The following is a 16,714-nucleotide window of genomic DNA, read 5'->3' as shown; positions in this document are numbered from 1 at the left end:
ATAGTAAAAAATTAAAAAAAAAAATTAGACAATCACAAAAATGTATAATAGTTGTTAACTCACTTTTGTGGATGATTTCAAACTTCAATATTCACTGTAAAGATCGAGAAATTACTTCACATTTTGGTGTCTTCTTTGCGTTCACACAGCAACACCGCCAGACACACACACACACACACACGCCCACACATACACACGCACGCCCCCAATTAGGTTAAATTTAATGTCGGACAGGCACACAGGCACACAAAGCAACACCCCCACACACACACACAAATATTCAGGCAAATAAACACACACAAATCCACACACACACACATTTTCAAAATAACCCCCCCCCCCCCCCCCCCCCCCCCCCGACACACAACATACCCGATCGGCAAACTCCTGGCGAAACTTGTCAAGGTCCGTGGGGAGCACGAATGACATGGGTGCAAAGTTGTACGTTTCTAGGATGCGACGAAGCAGGCCCCCAAAGGGAAACCAAACACAGAGAAAGAAGGTCAGAGGACACCCACACACGCACACGAGAGTACACGAGCACATGACATGGACAGTGAACGAAAATTGCTGCAGCAGTCACACACGCACGGCCACGTACTTCCATGATGGAGGGTCATCTTGCGCACCATGCGACACAGCCGGTCCTTGCGCGTGATATCGATGGATCTGGCAGTCAGTGTTGTGGGGGTGCAAACGTAGTGAGTGCGAACAGTAAACCCAGATAGTCATGTCAGTCCGACACACAGCCATGGCATGGCAGTGTTGTGGGGTGCAAACGTAGTGAGTGCCAACAGTAAACCCAGATGATCATGTGAGCATGAAACACAGCCATGGCATGGCGATCACCTCTACCACCCCGCCCCCGCCACCAACACAAACACACACACACACACACACTCCACTGCGCCTCACCCTTGAAAGTGGTTCAACCGCTGCCAGGGCTGCACGTCTCGAAACTCGAGTGCGCTGTAACAACGAGGTCATGCACAAACAATGATATAGATGAGGTGGCCAGAAACCAAGTGTAGCACGACATGGGCGACGTGAGTCGAAACAAGCGCGACTGTTGGTGTTCTGATCCCGTCACTGTGCGACTGTGTGTGATGCGCGCGCATGCACGCATACAGGCTGAAGATGGCTACGATGCAGCGCAGTGCAGCGTGTTCACCACACACCACACATTGCAGCGCACCTGAAACGGGATGATTTCCAGTGCAGGTTCCAGTCGTTTTCGTCATGCTTTGTTGGATCAAACTCGATCCAGCCCTGCGCCTCCAGTGTTTGCTTGATCATGGGATGCACGCCATCCCCAAGCTTGAAGATCATCCCGCTGCGTGGAGTAATGTAACGGTGGTCAAAACACGAGGCGCGATGTTGTGAGGGGAAGGCTGTGGGAGGTCGCATCCACACACACACACACAGACACACACACACACAGACACACACACACACAACACACACACAGACACAGACACACACACACACACACACACACACACACACACACACACACAGACACACACACGACACACACACACGCCAACAACCTCATCGTTGTTGTTTGGCGACGGCGGTTTCTGAAATATGGTGAATGATTTGCCTCAATTTTCGTACATTCATGGCGGGAGATTTGAATGTGTGTTTCCTCACATCAGCTTCCTTCAACTTGTTCGTTCTCCCTGTTCGCCTCTTGCTCCTCTCTATGGTCGCACATCATCAGCCTCTGCAGCAGCTGTCGGAGAAGCCGTGATGAACATGCTGTGGCTCTCGGAAGTGGCAACAGCGAAGGAGTACACAGGGAGAAGATATGTACCTTCAGAATTGTTCCAAAGGCTTAATGTCTGTGTTTCGCTAACCCTTCACCAGCAGCTTTACACTTTCCTTCCTTCTTTCCTTCTTCCGCACCCAACGCCACAGTCAGCTGCTTTGTTATACTCCCTACAGCGTCCTCGAGCTGGCACTGTTGTTTTGCACGATGACGCACAGGAAAAAGAACGGAGCAAATCAAATCGGACAAAAGAAAAGTACGAAATGGCAAGTCTTCATTCTCCTCACCCTCCTTGTCTCACCCTTGTTCTTGTTCGTTCCCCGTGCCTTTGTCAGCAAACCACAAGCAGGCCTGCAGGCATGAGGGGTGAACACGCAGTGCACGCAAAGCACAAAGAGAGCGCTGAAGCTTGCTCGCCTGCTCGCGCGCCTCTTTGCTTCGCGGACACACAATGACCGAGAAATTCATGTGAAGATGTGCCTGATTTTCATTAAGTGCAACGTCCTCCACAACAAAGCACAACAAATCCATTCCACGCTATCGCTTCCCTCCACAAGCCCACCCACCACCATTCGACTCAATATCCTCAACTCTGCAACCATGCCACGGCTGCTTCGGCTCGGGTACGCTCACTCGTGTGTGCTTTCTTGCGTGTGCTCATCCTCACAAGCAGATCCCTTGCCCCTTCCTCTCCCGTCGTCCTCTTTCCTTCTTTCTGAGAACGCACAAACACAACAACTGTCGTTTTTGCCTGCAGGGAATATGAGCGGCTTGTTGTGCTGGTGCTCTTCTTGTCGCTGGGCATCACCATCGGCATGATGTGGGCCCACTCCAGCTGCAACAGCGGTCCTCAAGGTAAGAAGACTAGGAATGCGGGAAGTCACGTGCTCTTGTCTCAGCTGCAACTCATGATGATGCATGCCGTCGGCCACCCAACTTCACGTTCTCACCCACTCATACCCCCCCCTCTCACATTCACGCAACCACAGTTGTCATCCCTGCACCGAGAAGGATGGCGCAGTCCTTGCAAGAAGTGTCTGACACAGACACGCGTCAGGTGAGCTTTCTCGCAAAATGCTGGCGCAACTGCAGCAGCCTGCTTCCTTGCGTGCATGCAAGCAAACACCCCAGTTGCACGTGTGCGAATAGGTTGGGATTCATGTCCAGTTCCCCCTTCCATGCACCTCGTTTTGATGCCTAACACACCACCCTTGCTCCCACCCAACACACAAGCAGCAGCGCGCCTCAGCTGCCGCACAGCCCAACGAAGAGGAAGTCCACAACCCGCCCAATGAGCAAATGCTACAGGTTCGCATCGTTTTGCTTGCCTGCATGCCCGCTTCCAGCAAGCTGTGTGCGCGCGCGCGTGCGTGTGTGTGCATCAGTTTGGCCATGCACCGTGTAACATAAGCGGAGACATGTTGTCACACATTACCTCACACACTACCTCAGGCAATTGAGGCGCTCGAGCTGATCCAACAGCGCCACCAAGGTCCCGATGACGATGACGCCGTTGTACGTCAACAAGCGAGCCAAGTTTGCAGGCAGCTGTGTGTGTGTGTGTGTGTGTGTGTGTGTGTGTGTGTGTGTGTGTGTGTGTGTGTGTGTGTGTGTGTGCTCGTCTCTGCCTGCCCCAAGCCCCCAACTCCCTCGCCCTCACTCACAATCCCCTCACCCCTGTACCCCCACACGCACACACCTGTAGGCGAATGTCATTGCACGAGAGTTGTTTCGGCGAAGCAACGTTCAGCAGGCCGCGTCTCCGAAACAGGCTGCCATGGAAGTGCACGTCAATCGACCAGGCAACAACGGTGTGTGCCCGTGCCCTTTATGCTTGCACGCAACTGCTTCTAACATGTGTGTGGGTGTGTGTTTATGTGTGTGCGCGTATGCGAGTGAGTGTTCCTTTGCAGTTTGTACTCACACTTGCCTAACTGCACGGCGCGCTTCTCCCCCTACTGTTTTCCTTCCCCCTACTCTCCGTCGCCCTCGCTCCTTCGTTGTCAGGGGGTGATTCGGAACAACAACAACAGCGACAGCACGGGCAGCATGCAAAAGACGCAAACGCCAACGCCGTGGTCGTTGGGAAGGAGCCGCAATCCAAGAAGAGCGACGAGAAAGCGAAGAACAAGCATGGCGCAAGCGATGATGACGCGGCAGCCGATGGGAAACAACAGGGGAAAGCGTCCGGTCCCACCCTCAGCCCTGTCATGAGGGACATGATCAAGCGGGTATGGCTCCAATTGGGAATGCTCTAACTGCCTTGCTTGCATCTTGATACACCTCCTCTCAATCACCCACCCACCACTTGCCTGCAGCCTTCATCCACGTCATCCTTTCTCACACGCGACACGCCATCATGTACACGTGTGTGCAACCGTACAGCTTGGACTGGACAGCAAAGTGGACATGGGCAAGCTGCTGGCACAGGGAGAGGGTGGGGAGGATGTGGTGATCAAAGCCGGTGGCAACAAGGACGATGCAGACAAACCACAGGAGCCCGTACCCGCATACATGCTCAACACCATGCCAGACGAGCCGCCATACGGCACTCCTCCAGACGCGGTGCGTGTTTGTGCATGTTTACGTGTGTGTGTGTGTGTGTGTGTGTACCTTGCACTCACACAGAGCAGCGCGTGCGTGCCAACGGTAGCTTCACAGAACATTACCATCCTCCTCCTCCTATCCATCTTCCAACTCACATGGCCGCGCATTGGAATATGTACACAGAACCCGAAGAAGGGCGCCAGCGTCTTTGCGCTCGTGCTGACAACACCCCAACGTCACGATCCAAAGGCAATTGCCGTCAACAGAACGTACGTACCAATGTCGCGTTCCGTTGGTCGTGTTGTGGCGGTCTTGCTGCGTGACTTGTAGTGATTTGTCAGCGAGCTGACGCGCGCGCGTGACTCGGTTCATTCGTTTGTTCTTCCCTCATGCAAGCGAACTCCCCTGCTCTCCCTGCTACCTGCTCTCTGCACTCCGCGCGCGTCTCTCCCCTGCTAACCCCCTCCTCCTCCTTCTGTCTTCAGGTGGGGTGGGCGGTTTGATGGGCTGGCGTTCATGACATCCGAGCACTTCCAGGGCCTCAACACCGTGATCATACCCATCAAGGACGAGGATCGGAAAGACCTCTGGCTCAAAACGAGGTAGTAGTCCAGTGAGGGAAGCGAGTTTCTTCGTTTGATGTGATGGTGTGAGTGATGGATGAAGGGATGAACCACACTGACTCTCCACCAAAGAAAGAATTTACAGAGTGCCCGTGTGCGAGTTTCGCAATCATGCGTCGCACCGTCTCACCTTCACTCCCTTGTTTGGCGATTTTCCCACAGACTATCCCTCTTGTACGCATACACACACTTCTTGGACAAGTATGACTGGTTCATGAAGGTGAGCTAGACGCTGTACATGCACGTGTGTGTGTGTGTGTGTGTGTGTGTGTGTGTGTGTGTGTGTGTGTGTGTGTGTGTGTGTGTGTGTGTGTGTGTGTGTGTGTGTGTGCGTTAGAGCGCGTGGATGCGTGCGTGTGGGCGTGTGGTTCTGTGGTCATTCATATGTGAGAGTTGGCACAGTAGTCAGCCAGCTTGCGTTGTGCCAATACCGTATGTCTCACCACTGCGTCGCCACCGCCATTGCATTTCAGCTGGACGATGACTCCTACGTGATGGTGGACAACCTCAGGTCGTTCCTCGATGACTACGACCCAGACCGCCCCCACTTCTTCGGTGCGTGGTTGAGATTGCTGGACGTGACTATTGTGGCTGCGCGCGGTTTGACAAACGTGTCTGTTGGGTGGCACAGTTGGCCCCGGAACTCTTGTCTCCGGCGACATCCTGCCTCTTGCATTGAACCATGCTGCTCCTTCTTATCACACACACACACACACACACACACACACACACACACACACACACACACACACACACACACACACACACACACACACACACACACACACACACACACACACACACACACACACACAGGGCGCCGGTTCCTGCTGCATCGGGGCAAGAAGGAGTACGAGATGTCGTACCACAGTGGCGGTGCAGGGTACATCCTGAGCAGGCGAGCGCTGAAGATGCTTGGGGACAACGCAGACAAGGTGTTTCGCAAGAACGGCGTGGCAGAGGACGTGGAGATTGCACGCAGCCTGGCAAAGCTCAATATTCACTGCGAGGACACCCGAGACAGCATCGGTAATGTGAACTGCTTCGCGTTTGCATGTGTGCGTGTGTGCGTGCGTGTGTGTGTGTTTGTGTGCGTGTGTGTATCATGTGCGTTGTGCGTGTTTCATTTGGCGCACATGTTGCATGAGGGACTGCCATCCTCCCCCCCCCCACACATCACAGTTACAATGCCACCGTCCATGCCTCATGACTCACCCATGACGCCCACTGTCAGGGCGAGAGCGCTTCCTGCCGCTGAACGTGCAGCGGTTGAGATATGACATCACAAAGACGAAGAAGCCCAACTTTTGGTACTGGCGCTACACGTACTACCCACCACGCGACGAGCTGGTACGACGCAGCAGCAGCATGTGTGTGTGTGTTTGTTTGTTCATGTGTGAGCGTGTACTTCGTTGCATCACATGCAGCTATCTCACGAATGCCCTTCCCCTCGTCTCTCCCCTCTCACTCTCACACCCACGCCCATTCTCACACACACACACACACACACACTGCAGGAGTGCTGCTCTGTTCGATGGATCACGACGCATTACGTGTATTCCAAGGACATGTACACGTTGGATCGCTTGCACAAGGAAGGCAAGGAGGCCGCCGGCAAGGATCCGGCCACTCGCGAGTGGTGAACCCTGGAACCCCTTGAACCGTGTTTCATCCACCTGCCCGCCACACACATTTCGTGGCGCTCGTACTTCGTGCAGTTACCGTCACGAATGACCATCATGGCATCGATAGCCTCATCTCATGTCCATAGCCGCTGTGTCGTTGGGCTGCCAACATTTACCACGTGTACATACGTGACTGTGTTCACTCCCCTTCATGGCTAGCTCGCCAGTTCCTTGCCCCTGATTCCATAGTAAAACAACCCGCGCAACCATCATTGCTGTCTCACATCATGTCACATCTCAACTGTGCCGCCTTCTTTTGTTTGTCATGTGTCAAATCAAATCATGTCACACACGTCGTTCATTCATTGAACAAACACAACAAACAGCAGAAACAACAAACATGAGCGAGGAAGCGACAGGGAAGTGGCACCGCTACTATGACAAAGGCTTCCTGCCCTGGGACAGCGGGAAGCCGGCGTCGCAGCTCGTGGAGTTTGTGGAGAACACGTTCCTGCCGGCATGGGAAGCAGCAACAGCAGCAACAGCGGCAACAGCAGCAACAACGACGGAAACAACAGGCGAGCAGGCGCCTACCGCAAGCAGCAGCAGCGACGGAGCAGCTACGGCTGCGAGACGCCGACCGCGCGCCATTGAGATTGGGTGCGGCACGGGGGCGTCGTGTGTGTACCTGGCGCAGCAAGGGTTTGTGGTGACTGGAGTGGACCTGGTTGCAGACGCAGTTGCAGCAGCCAAGGAGCGTGCGGAGCACGCGGGTGTCAGCGACTGCTGCACGTTCCTGGTTGCAGACGCATTTCAGCTACCGTGGGCTGCTGAAGCCCACACCGACAGCGAGTACGAACAACAACAGCAGCAACAGCAGCAACCACAACAGGAGGAGGCGACTGGCGACGCTGCTGTGACACCCCACAGCTACGACCTGGTGTATGACTGCCAGACGTTTCACGTGCTGCGGCAGATTGATGAGCGAGGCATCGTTGCGGTGTACAAGCGCCTGCTTCGCCCGGGCGGGTACATGTTCACACTGACGGGCAACGCGGATGAGCCTGAAGTTGGGCCCTCTGTGCTGACACGGGAGGAGCTCTGTCGTGCGTTTGCAGACTTTGAGCAGGTCTCTGTGCAGCCGTCGCGGTTTGATATGACGCCCACTTATGCCTCCTTGTCCCAGCCACCTCTGGCCTGGTGTGGCATCTTCCGAGCATGACGCGCGCGCGCGCGCGCGCGCGTGTGTGTGTGTGTGTGTGTGTGTGTGTGTGTGTGTGTGTGTGTGTGTGTGTGTGTGTGCGTCAGTGAGTGAGTGAGTGAGTGAGTGAGTGAGTGAGTGAGTGAGTGAGTGAGTGAGTGAGTGAGTGAGTGAGTGAGTGTGTGTGTGTGTGTGTGCGTGTGTGTGAGTGAGTGTGTGTGTGATTGTGTGTGTGCGTCAGTCACTGAGTGAGTGTGTGCGCGGAGTGCTCCCTCCCCTCACCTTCACGCGTTCTCCCACCATACCAGCCTCGTTGATGTCCATGTTTATTTACACGGTCATTCGCCCGCCAAAGCAATAAACATATGCGGGACGCACAGCCGAGCTGTTCAAACAAGATGCTTGCGCGTGGGTTGCCTAGAGGTTCAAGGGGGTCGATCAAAGAAAGGCAGGAAAGCCAAGAAAGCCGAAGAAAGACGAGAAAGCAAGTGTACAAGCGAACAACTGCTCAGCGGAGGAAGCGCTGCTGGAGCTGTGCACATGTCAGATGAAGCCAAAGTGTGCTCGAGAGGGAAGAGGATGCACAGGGTCAGAAACAGCGAGCACCACAGCAAACAAACATACATACACACACACAGCCTGCAAGTGTGTCTCAACACGAGGCAAAGGTCATGACAGAAGCACACACACACATACACGCACATCATATCACACACATACGCACAGACACAAACGCGTACACACACACCCCCCCACACACACACTCAAGCAGCAGCAGCTGGCTCGTCGGCGGTGGTGGGTAAGCTGGTGCTGGTCTGCATGGGCTCGCTGCCACGACGATGCCGTATTCGGCGCTGTTGCTGTTGCTGTTGTTGTTGCTGTTGCTTAAAGGTGGTGGTGTTTGTGCGCCGGGGTTGCTTATTATGTGTTGTGTACTGGGAGCTGGCTGGGTCAACGGAGCGTGGTTGGTTGTGTGACAGGGATGCTGTCGCGGCTGCTGCTGCTGCTGCTGCGACAACGGGCACGCGCTGCGTGTCTGGCCCGATGTCGCGCAGCCGCTGTGTGTTTGCCAGGTAGATGATGAGCAGCAGCGTGAACACGCACGCGCCAATGATGCTCAGCACGTTGTGCTGTTGACGCGCAGCTGTTGACGGCCGAGATCGCGTGTGCGTCACGCGCAGGTTTCGTTGCTTGGGCTCACCACCCTTCCCACCTCGTGCTCGGTGCGTCCCCTTTGCCGCTGCCGCCGCCCTGGCCGTGCTGCCACCACTGCTGCTGCTGCTGCTGTTGTTGGTGCTGCTGCTGCTGTTGCTGTTGTGAACGCCATCGCGGCTCTTGTTGCCGCCGCCGCCACCGGTCATCCCGACACCACATAAAGTGCGATGACACGTCTTTCCCAGTTTTCTTTCAGCAAAATATACCTGGCGCAGTCGCCACAAATCTCGAAAGCATCCAGAAAGCCACGGTGGATACGACATTGAGCGCTACGATTCGCCAGCTCAGGAGGGGCGGGGTGCGCACACTGAACGAACCACACAAAGGCCCAGAATAACAGACAAGAATTTTTTTTTTTATTGTTTGTTTGGTTGGTCTGTGTTGGCACAACAGTTTTGGTTTGTGTGCCGGGGGTGAGCTGGTTTACTCTCTCTCGCGTCACTTCACACACAAACGCACTCTCCTCTCCGTCTTGTGTGTTCCTTCCTGCTTGGCGACTCCACCGACACACCCCTCGGTGAGTGTGCGGTGGTGCGGTTGCTGCTGCTGTTGCTGGTGGTGTGTGTGTGGTGTGGTGGTGGTGGCGCGTTGTTTGGGTTTGGTTGTCGGTGTGTGGTCTGGTCTGGTCGTGGTGGTGGTGAAGGGCGGTGAAGGGAAGCGGGTGTGAAGGGAAGCGGGTGTGAAGGGAACAGTCAAGAGTAAAGGTCACATCACCACCCTTCCCACCTCGTGCTCGGTGCGTCCCCGTCGCCGCTGCCGCCGCCCTGGCCGTGCTGCCACCACTGCTGTTGCTGCTGTTGTTGGTGCTGCTGCTGCTGCTGCTGTTGTGAACGCCACCGCCACTGTCACGGCTGCTGTTGTTGTGCCCGCCACCATCGCGGCTCCTGTTGCCGCCGCCGCCACCGGTCATCCCGACACCACATAAAGTGCGATGACACGTCTTTCCCAGTTTTCTTTCAGCAAAATATACCTGGCGCAGTCGCCACAAATCTCGAAAGCATCCAGAAAGCCACGGTGGATACGACATTGAGCGCTACGATTCGCCAGCTCAGGAGGGGCGGGGTGCGCACACTGAACGAACCACACAAAGGCCCAGAATAACAGACAAGAATTTTTTTTTTTATTGTTTGTTTGGTTGGTCTGTGTTGGCACAACAGTTTTGGTTTGTGTGCCGGGGGTGAGCTGGTTTACTCTCTCTCGCGTCACTTCACACACAAACGCACTCTCCTCTCCGTCTTGTGTGTTCCTTCCTGCTTGGCGACTCCACCGACACACCCCTCGGTGAGTGTGCGGTGGTGCGGTTGCTGCTGCTGTTGCTGGTGGTGTGTGTGTGGTGTGGTGGTGGTGGCGCGTTGTTTGGGTTTGGTTGTCGGTGTGTGGTCTGGTCTGGTCGTGGTGGTGGTGAAGGGCGGTGAAGGGAAGCGGGTGTGAAGGGAAGCGGGTGTGAAGGGAAGGGAAGCAAGGAACGACGCGTTGAACAGCAACCACAGCAACCAGCAACCAACCAGCCAACCAGCAACGAGGCAGGTCCTGGGAACACGGTCACAGCAACGCAAGCAGCGGTGCTGTCGGTGTGGTTGTCGCCGCAGTTGTTGCTGCAGCTGTGCTCACCCACCACCACCACCAACAACAACAACAACAACCAACGAAGCAGCCACACGCACAAACACAAACACACACGTACACATCAGCACATAGCATTCGTGGGAAAACCTTCACAGCAGAAGCAGCCGCAGTCGCAGCCGCAGCAGCTGTTGGGTGTTTGTTTGTTTGTGTTGGTGGGTGGGTGGATGGGTGGATGAAGAGGGCTGGACACAAAGCCGCAAGCAACGCTAGCCTACAACACACACATTGACACAGACACCAACAACACCCACAGCCAAAGCACTACGCACAGCGCTGTTTGTTGTGTTTGTATTTCAGCAACCGCTCATTGTGCCCTCATCCACTCCCCCCACACACACATTCACACACTCACACACACACACACAAATACGCACACACACACACACACACACACACGCAACGCAGACGCCCTTGCGTTTTCGCCATGGATCACGGCAAGAAAGTGTGGGCCCCCCACATTCAGGAGGGGTTCATCCTCGGCGAGATTGTCGACTTTGGCACCGACACTCTCTCCGTGCAGCCCGCAGATGGTGGAAAGATCATCGAGGCCCCTTACGATGCCGTCTACCCTGCCGAGGAAGACGGCGCCAAGGACCAGGATGACAACTGTGAGTTGCACACATGAAAGTCGAAGACGTATGCTGCTGTGTGCGTAGCGTCCGTGGTGTGGTTGTGATACGTGCGTCTTTGGCGCCGTGTCCGGATGTTGGTTGTGGCCCGCTTGAGAGAAGACAACCAACAGCGCGCGCACACTCACACAAACAAACACACACACACACACACACACACACACACACACACACACACACACACACACACGCACACACACACACAAACAACACTCTCTCACACACACACACACACATACGCACCGCAGGCGCCCTCATGTACCTGAACGAGGCCACCCTCCTGCACAACCTTCGCCGTCGTTTCATGAACGACAAGATCTACACCTACACGGCCAACATTCTCCTGGCCATCAACCCATACCACACGCTCGACATCTACTCCTCGGAGAACATTGCCAAGTACCGCGGTGTCTCCCTCGGTGTCCTGCCGCCCCACGTTTACGCCATTGGTGAGTTGCAGCGCATGCACGTGCTTGTGTGTATGCCTGTGTGTGTGCATGTTTGTTTGCGTGTGTGTGCATGTTTGCGTGTGTGTGCATGTTTGTTTGCGTGTTTGTTTCACGTGTGCGCTTGTGTTTGCGCATGCAAGCACGCGCATGCGTGTTGGTATTTCCAACGTGTGACATGTTTTGTGCCCAGACCCCCCCCCCCCAAAAACAAAAACACACCCATGACTCACATCAACTTCCTCCCCACCCCCCCCCCCCACACACACAGCCGATAAGGCGTACCGTGACATGCGCAACCTGCAGCTGAGCCAGGGCATTGTTGTGTCTGGCGAGTCTGGTGCCGGTAAGACCGAGTCCACCAAGCATCTGCTGCGCTACCTGACGGAGTCGTACGGTGGCGGTGGCGCCGTCGAGAACCTGGAGAGCCGCATCCTTGCCGCCAACCCCTTCCTCGAGTCCTTTGGGAACGCCAAGACCACCCGCAACAACAACTCGTCCCGCTTTGGCAAGTTTGTTGAGCTGCACTTCAACCGCAACTACCTCGTCTCCGGCGCCCACATTGAGCACTACCTGCTGGAGAAGAGCCGCATCATCGACCAGTCGGACAAGGAGCGCAACTACCACGTCTTCTACCGCATGTGCAAGGGCGCCCCAGACTCGATGAAGCAGGCGCTCAACCTCGGCGACGTGGCCTCCTTTGCCTACCTCAAGAAGGGCATCACGGGCGACATCCAGTTCCTCGACGACGTCAAGGACTTTGCCGTCATGGAGAAGTCCATGAACGACTGCGGCCTCGACGCCAAGGAGAAGGCCGACGTCTTCCGCATCTCCGCCGCCGTCCTGCACATTGGCAACGTTGGCTTTGAGGAGAGCGGCGACGGCTCCAGCGTCAGCGGCGACACCATGGGCTCGCTCGAGGGCGTGGCCAAGGTGCTCGGCCTGGAGAAGGACGCCCTCAACGACGCCCTCTGCTACAACACCATCAACATCCCCGGCTCGGGCCCCTCCAAGAAGGGCAAGCCCGTTGCCGAGGCCTCGTACGGCCGCGACGCCCTGGCCAAGGCCCTCTACTCCAAGCTCTTCGACTGGATTGTCACCCGCATCAACAAGTGCTTCCCCTTTGACAAGTCCGAGAGCTTCATCGGCGTGCTGGACATTGCCGGCTTTGAGTACTTTGAGGTCAACTCGTTTGAGCAGTTTTGCATCAACTACTGCAACGAGAAGCTGCAGCAGTTCTTCAACGAGCGCGTCCTCAAGGACGAGCAGGAGCTCTACGTCAAGGAGAGCATCAAGTTCAAGGAGGTCGAGTACGTCGACAACCAGGACTGCATCGACCTCATTGAGCTCAAGCCCGAGGGCATCCTCTCCATGCTCGACGAGGAGTCCAAGCTGCCCAAGGCCACCGACGGCAACTTCACCGAGAAGCTCCACGCCAAGCACAAGAACCACTTCCGCCTGCAGCTCCCGCGCAAGTCCAAGATGGCCTACTACAAGAAGCTGCGCGACTCGGAGGGCTTCATCATCCGCCACTTTGCCGGCGCCGTGTGCTACCAGACGGACGGCTTCATCGACAAGAACAACGACGCCCTCACCTACGACCTCTTCTCCCTCATGGACTCGTCCAAGGACGAGTTCACCAAGCAGCTCTTCGTCCCCAGGGAGGGCGAGCCCGTGCCCAAGCAGGGCAAGATCACCCTCATCTCCCTCGGCAACAAGTTCAAGGTCGCCCTGGGCCAGCTCATGGACAAGCTGCACTCCACCCGCTCCTCCTTCATCCGCTGCATCAAGCCCAACCAGAAGATGCAGCCCAAGCTCTTCAGCGGCGGCGACATTCTCTCCCAGCTCCAGTGCGCCGGTATGGTCTCCGTCCTCGACCTCATGCAGGGCGGCTTCCCCTCCCGTACCGCCTTCCAGGACCTCTACGACATGTACAAGTCCGTGCTCCCGCCCGCCCTGGCCCAGCTCGACCCGCGCACCTTCGCCAAGGCCCTCTTCAAGGCCCTCGGCCTCAGCGAGGACGACTTCCAGTTTGGCGTGTCCAAGGTCTTCTTCCGCCCGGGCAAGTTTGCCGAGTTTGACACCATCATGCGCGCCGACCCGGAGAACCTGGCCAACCTCGTCAGCAAGGTCATGGAGTGGCTCATCAAGCAGCGCTGGAAGAAGATTGCCTGGGCCACCGTGTCCTGCCTCAAGTTTGCGGCCAAGATCCGCGCCCGCGCCGGCGCCGCCGTCACCATGCAGAAGACCATCCTCATGTTCCTGGCCCGCTCCCGCCACAAGCCGCGCTACGAGGGCGTGAAGCAGCTCAACACCCTGCGCAGCCAGCTCGACGTCATGAACGAGACGGTGGACAAGCTGGCCAAGAACAAGGAGAAGTACCAGAAGCTGGTGGCCGAGGTTCGCGACGCGCTCGAGTCTGACATTGTCAAGGTCAAGGCGGACGAGACCATCACGCGCGAGCAGATTGAGAAGATGGCGGCCACCATGCAGACCAAGATGGACAAGCAGCTGGCCAGCATCAAGAAGGAGCAGGAGAAGCAGAAGCTCGCCGCGGAGGCGGAGCGCCTGAAGAAGCTGGCGGAGGAGATGGAGCGCCAGCGCAAGGAGAAGGAGGAGGCCGAGCGCCGCCGCAAGGAGGTCGAGGAGGAGGCCCAGCGACAGAAGGAGATGGAGCTGCAGGCCAGGAAGGAGGCCGAGGAGGAGGCCAAGCGCATGGAGAAGATGCGCATCGAGAAGGAGAAGGAGGAGGCCAATAAGAAGCTGCAGGCGAAGCGCGCCGAGGAGCGCAAGCGCGAGCACGAGGAGGCTCAGCGCCTGGAGCAGGAGCGCCGCGACCAGGAGCTGGCCATGCGCCTCGCCCAGGACCAGGCCAACCCAGACGCCGCCCTCACGGACGAGACCAAGGACGCCATTGCCAAGGGCCCCGCCGTCAAGCGCAAGCAGCTCACCCGCGCCACCACCTTTGCCAACAAGAAGCAGGAGGCCCTGCACAAGAAGCACGACCTGTCCAAGTGGAAGTACGCCGACCTGCGCGACACCATCAACACGTCGTGCGACATTGACCTGCTGGAGGCGTGCCGCGAGGAGTTCCACCGCCGCCTCAAGGTTTACCACGCGTGGAAGATGAAGAACATGAAGAAGAACCAGAAGCAGCCGTCGCGCACCCCGGCCGGTCTCCGTGGTGCCGCCGAGCAGCGTGGCGCCGCCCCCGCGCCGCCCAAGAAGAAGAAGTCCAAGAACGAGCGCCCGCAGCGCTACTTCCGCATCCCGTTTATCCGCCCCGGCGACAAGAAGCAGGGCTACCGCAAGAAGGGCTGGTGGTTTGCGCACTTTGACGGCCAGTGGATTGCGCGGCAGATGGAGCTGCACCCGGACCAGTCGCCCGTGCTCCTCGTTGCCGGCAAGGATGACATGGAGATGTGCGAGCTGAGCCTGGACGAGACGGGCCTCACCCGCAAGCGCGGCGCCGAGATTCTTGCCCGCGAGTTTGAGGAGGAGTGGAAGCGTCACGGCGGTCAGCCCTACGTGCGTGCTCAACCAAAGGGCAAGAAGTGAAGAGGTGCAGTGAAAGCGAGGGTGGTCATGTCATGATGAAGCGATTGTTGTCCCGCCCGCCCTACAACTTCTTTCTCGTTTGTCGTTGCTTTTATGTGCTGTGGTTTGTGTGTCTGTGTGTGTGTTTGGTCTTCTCTGAACGAGTGTTTAGTGTGCTGTGTGTGCGTGTGCTTTTTTGTTGTCCTTTGTTCCTCTTCTCTTGCCTCAACTTCCTCTTGGGCTTTTTCTGGTTTCAGTTTGTTTGCCACATGAAGAAAACAGTGATGGTACTTCAGTCAACAACAGCTGTGGCAGGATGATGGTCCTCACATGAGTTTCAATGGTCGACAAGCAGGGGAGAAACAAAGCTGACGAGTTGTGTGGTTGTCATTAACGGCGTTCATCAGAGCTAACGAAAGGGCAACGCATGGGACAAGCGATGGAAGCAGGAGAGGGAGGCAGGCATGGACGAAGCAAAGAAATATCACACTGTGCTGGCGCAACACACAACAACACATTGAGGGGACACGCTCACGAGCAAGCAAACAGGTGCAAGTTCAGAAGAAGAGTCACCACACAACCATCACATCACACAGCATCACATGCCGTCAAAGTAGTACTTGGTGTATCTGGACTGCCAAAAGTCGCACTTTGCCTTCTCCAGCTGGGTGTTGATGGCGACAGGCACTGTCATGGACGCCCAGGAGCGGTAGGCGGGCGTGTATGCGGGCCACGTTGCCTGGTCGGGTCCCAGGTTGTGGTTTGGATCGCCGTAACGCGCCATGTTGGACCAGTACAGCCCAAACGTCTCTGCCATTCGCCGCTCCTTCTCGTCAAAGTCGTGCACAAGCGGAGGCCACTGCATGTTGTGCATATGTGTGTGTGTATGTGTGTGTGTGTGTGGGGGGGGGGGGGGTTGGTTGGTTGGTTTAAGTGGTTGCGTGCGGTTGAGGTAAATGTGTGTGTATGTGTGTGTGGTGTGTGTGTGTGTGTGAGTGTGTGTGTGTGAGTGTATTTTGGATCTGTATGCGACAAGAAAAGTGTTGTGACAGAACACACCCGAGCGAGAAGAAAAAGGAGTGAAAGATGACCCGTAGAATGCGGGTAGCGTAGGAATGCTGAACCTCGCGGAACTGCGAGTCCGACTGAGCACGCGACCCGGAGAGGCCGCTGTTGTCCATGAATAGAGTCAACACTAACATGCTGGTTAAATCATGAAATAATACGAGGATGAAGTGACGAAGAGGCAGAGTCGTCTAAATAAAATATGATAAGCATGCAAGCATCGTACACAAGGAACACGCACACGATTTACGTTTGAGTAGAGTAAAGGAATATCACACAGAGACGACGCAAGGGAGCTAGCAGACCTCGCTTGGCTTTCAATCAGGGTGACGTGAAAAGTCGAAAATTGGTTGACCTTTACTGTACCTTACTTTTATAAAAGCAAAAAAGAATCCGGCAGTGACTAGTGGAAGCTGACGTAAATTAGTC

General features: G+C 56.1%; 6 protein-coding genes across 6 annotated transcripts in view; 3 read left to right on the top strand and 3 right to left on the bottom strand.

Annotated features, from left to right (window-relative positions):
• Positions 1–1,329, bottom strand: part of PTSG_02922 (uncharacterized protein) — a gene marked incomplete at both ends in the record, with an annotated part of 4,745 nt that extends 3,416 nt beyond the window's left edge. The window contains 4 exons of the mRNA XM_004996378.1: positions 386–449; positions 602–669; positions 916–969; positions 1,196–1,329. Of these exons, the coding sequence (XP_004996435.1) occupies positions 386–449; positions 602–669; positions 916–969; positions 1,196–1,329 (320 nt within the window). The remainder of the gene's footprint in view (positions 1–385; positions 450–601; positions 670–915; positions 970–1,195) is intronic.
• Positions 1,330–2,311: 982 nt separating this feature from the next.
• On the top strand, positions 2,312–6,584 carry PTSG_02921 (uncharacterized protein; the record flags this gene model as incomplete). Its single annotated transcript, XM_004996377.1, has 15 exons — positions 2,312–2,394; positions 2,529–2,626; positions 2,761–2,828; positions 3,008–3,079; positions 3,224–3,286; positions 3,477–3,582; positions 3,779–4,002; positions 4,157–4,336; positions 4,502–4,587; positions 4,804–4,920; positions 5,104–5,161; positions 5,415–5,496; positions 5,758–5,970; positions 6,176–6,291; positions 6,459–6,584. The coding sequence occupies exons 1-15, from the start codon at positions 2,372–2,374 to the stop codon at positions 6,582–6,584; spliced, it is 1,632 nt and encodes a 543-aa protein (XP_004996434.1). The 5' UTR covers positions 2,312–2,371.
• Positions 6,585–6,823: 239 nt separating this feature from the next.
• Positions 6,824–7,833, top strand: PTSG_02920 (uncharacterized protein). Its single transcript, XM_004996376.1, has one exon. It carries the CDS (start codon positions 6,892–6,894, stop codon positions 7,786–7,788), a length of 897 nt encoding a protein of 298 aa, XP_004996433.1. The 5' UTR covers positions 6,824–6,891; the 3' UTR covers positions 7,789–7,833.
• A 244-nt stretch (positions 7,834–8,077) lies between these two features.
• On the bottom strand, positions 8,078–9,134 carry PTSG_02919 (uncharacterized protein). Its single transcript, XM_004996375.1, has one exon. The coding sequence runs from the start codon at positions 9,126–9,128 to the stop codon at positions 8,532–8,534; it is 597 nt and encodes a 198-aa protein (XP_004996432.1). The 5' UTR covers positions 9,129–9,134; the 3' UTR covers positions 8,078–8,531.
• A 218-nt stretch (positions 9,135–9,352) lies between these two features.
• Positions 9,353–15,639, top strand: PTSG_02918 (myosin). The gene is made up of 4 exons (XM_004996374.1): positions 9,353–9,499; positions 11,014–11,216; positions 11,486–11,686; positions 11,955–15,639. Exons 2-4 carry the CDS (start codon positions 11,033–11,035, stop codon positions 15,239–15,241), a joined length of 3,672 nt encoding a protein of 1,223 aa, XP_004996431.1. The 5' UTR covers positions 9,353–9,499; positions 11,014–11,032; the 3' UTR covers positions 15,242–15,639.
• Positions 15,460–16,401, bottom strand: PTSG_02917 (uncharacterized protein; the record flags this gene model as incomplete). Its single annotated transcript, XM_004996373.1, has 2 exons — positions 15,460–16,079; positions 16,345–16,401. 2 exons carry the CDS (start codon positions 16,399–16,401, stop codon positions 15,819–15,821), a joined length of 318 nt encoding a protein of 105 aa, XP_004996430.1. The 3' UTR covers positions 15,460–15,818.
• Positions 16,402–16,714: the final 313 nt, after the last annotated feature.

The sequence above is a fragment of the Salpingoeca rosetta genome (genome assembly GCF_000188695.1).
Source record: "Salpingoeca rosetta unplaced genomic scaffold supercont1.6, whole genome shotgun sequence".
Classification (NCBI taxonomy): domain Eukaryota; class Choanoflagellata; order Craspedida; family Salpingoecidae; genus Salpingoeca; species Salpingoeca rosetta.
This window is presented reverse-complemented; position numbering and strand designations above follow the sequence as displayed.

Bases quoted from the DNA above. Each gene is read 5' to 3' on its own strand.
- PTSG_02918 (XM_004996374.1), top strand. From the start codon at position 11,033: ATGGATCACGGCAAGAAAGTGTGGGCCCCCCACATTCAGGAGGGGTTC. The intron at 11,217-11,485 runs GTGAGTTGCACA...TACGCACCGCAG, and splicing joins CAAGGACCAGGATGACAACT to GCGCCCTCATGTACCTGAAC. The intron at 11,687-11,954 runs GTGAGTTGCAGC...CCACACACACAG, and splicing joins GCCCCACGTTTACGCCATTG to CCGATAAGGCGTACCGTGAC.
- PTSG_02919 (XM_004996375.1), bottom strand. From the start codon at position 9,128: ATGACCGGTGGCGGCGGCGGCAACAAGAGCCGCGATGGCGTTCACAAC.
- PTSG_02920 (XM_004996376.1), top strand. From the start codon at position 6,892: ATGTGTCAAATCAAATCATGTCACACACGTCGTTCATTCATTGAACAA.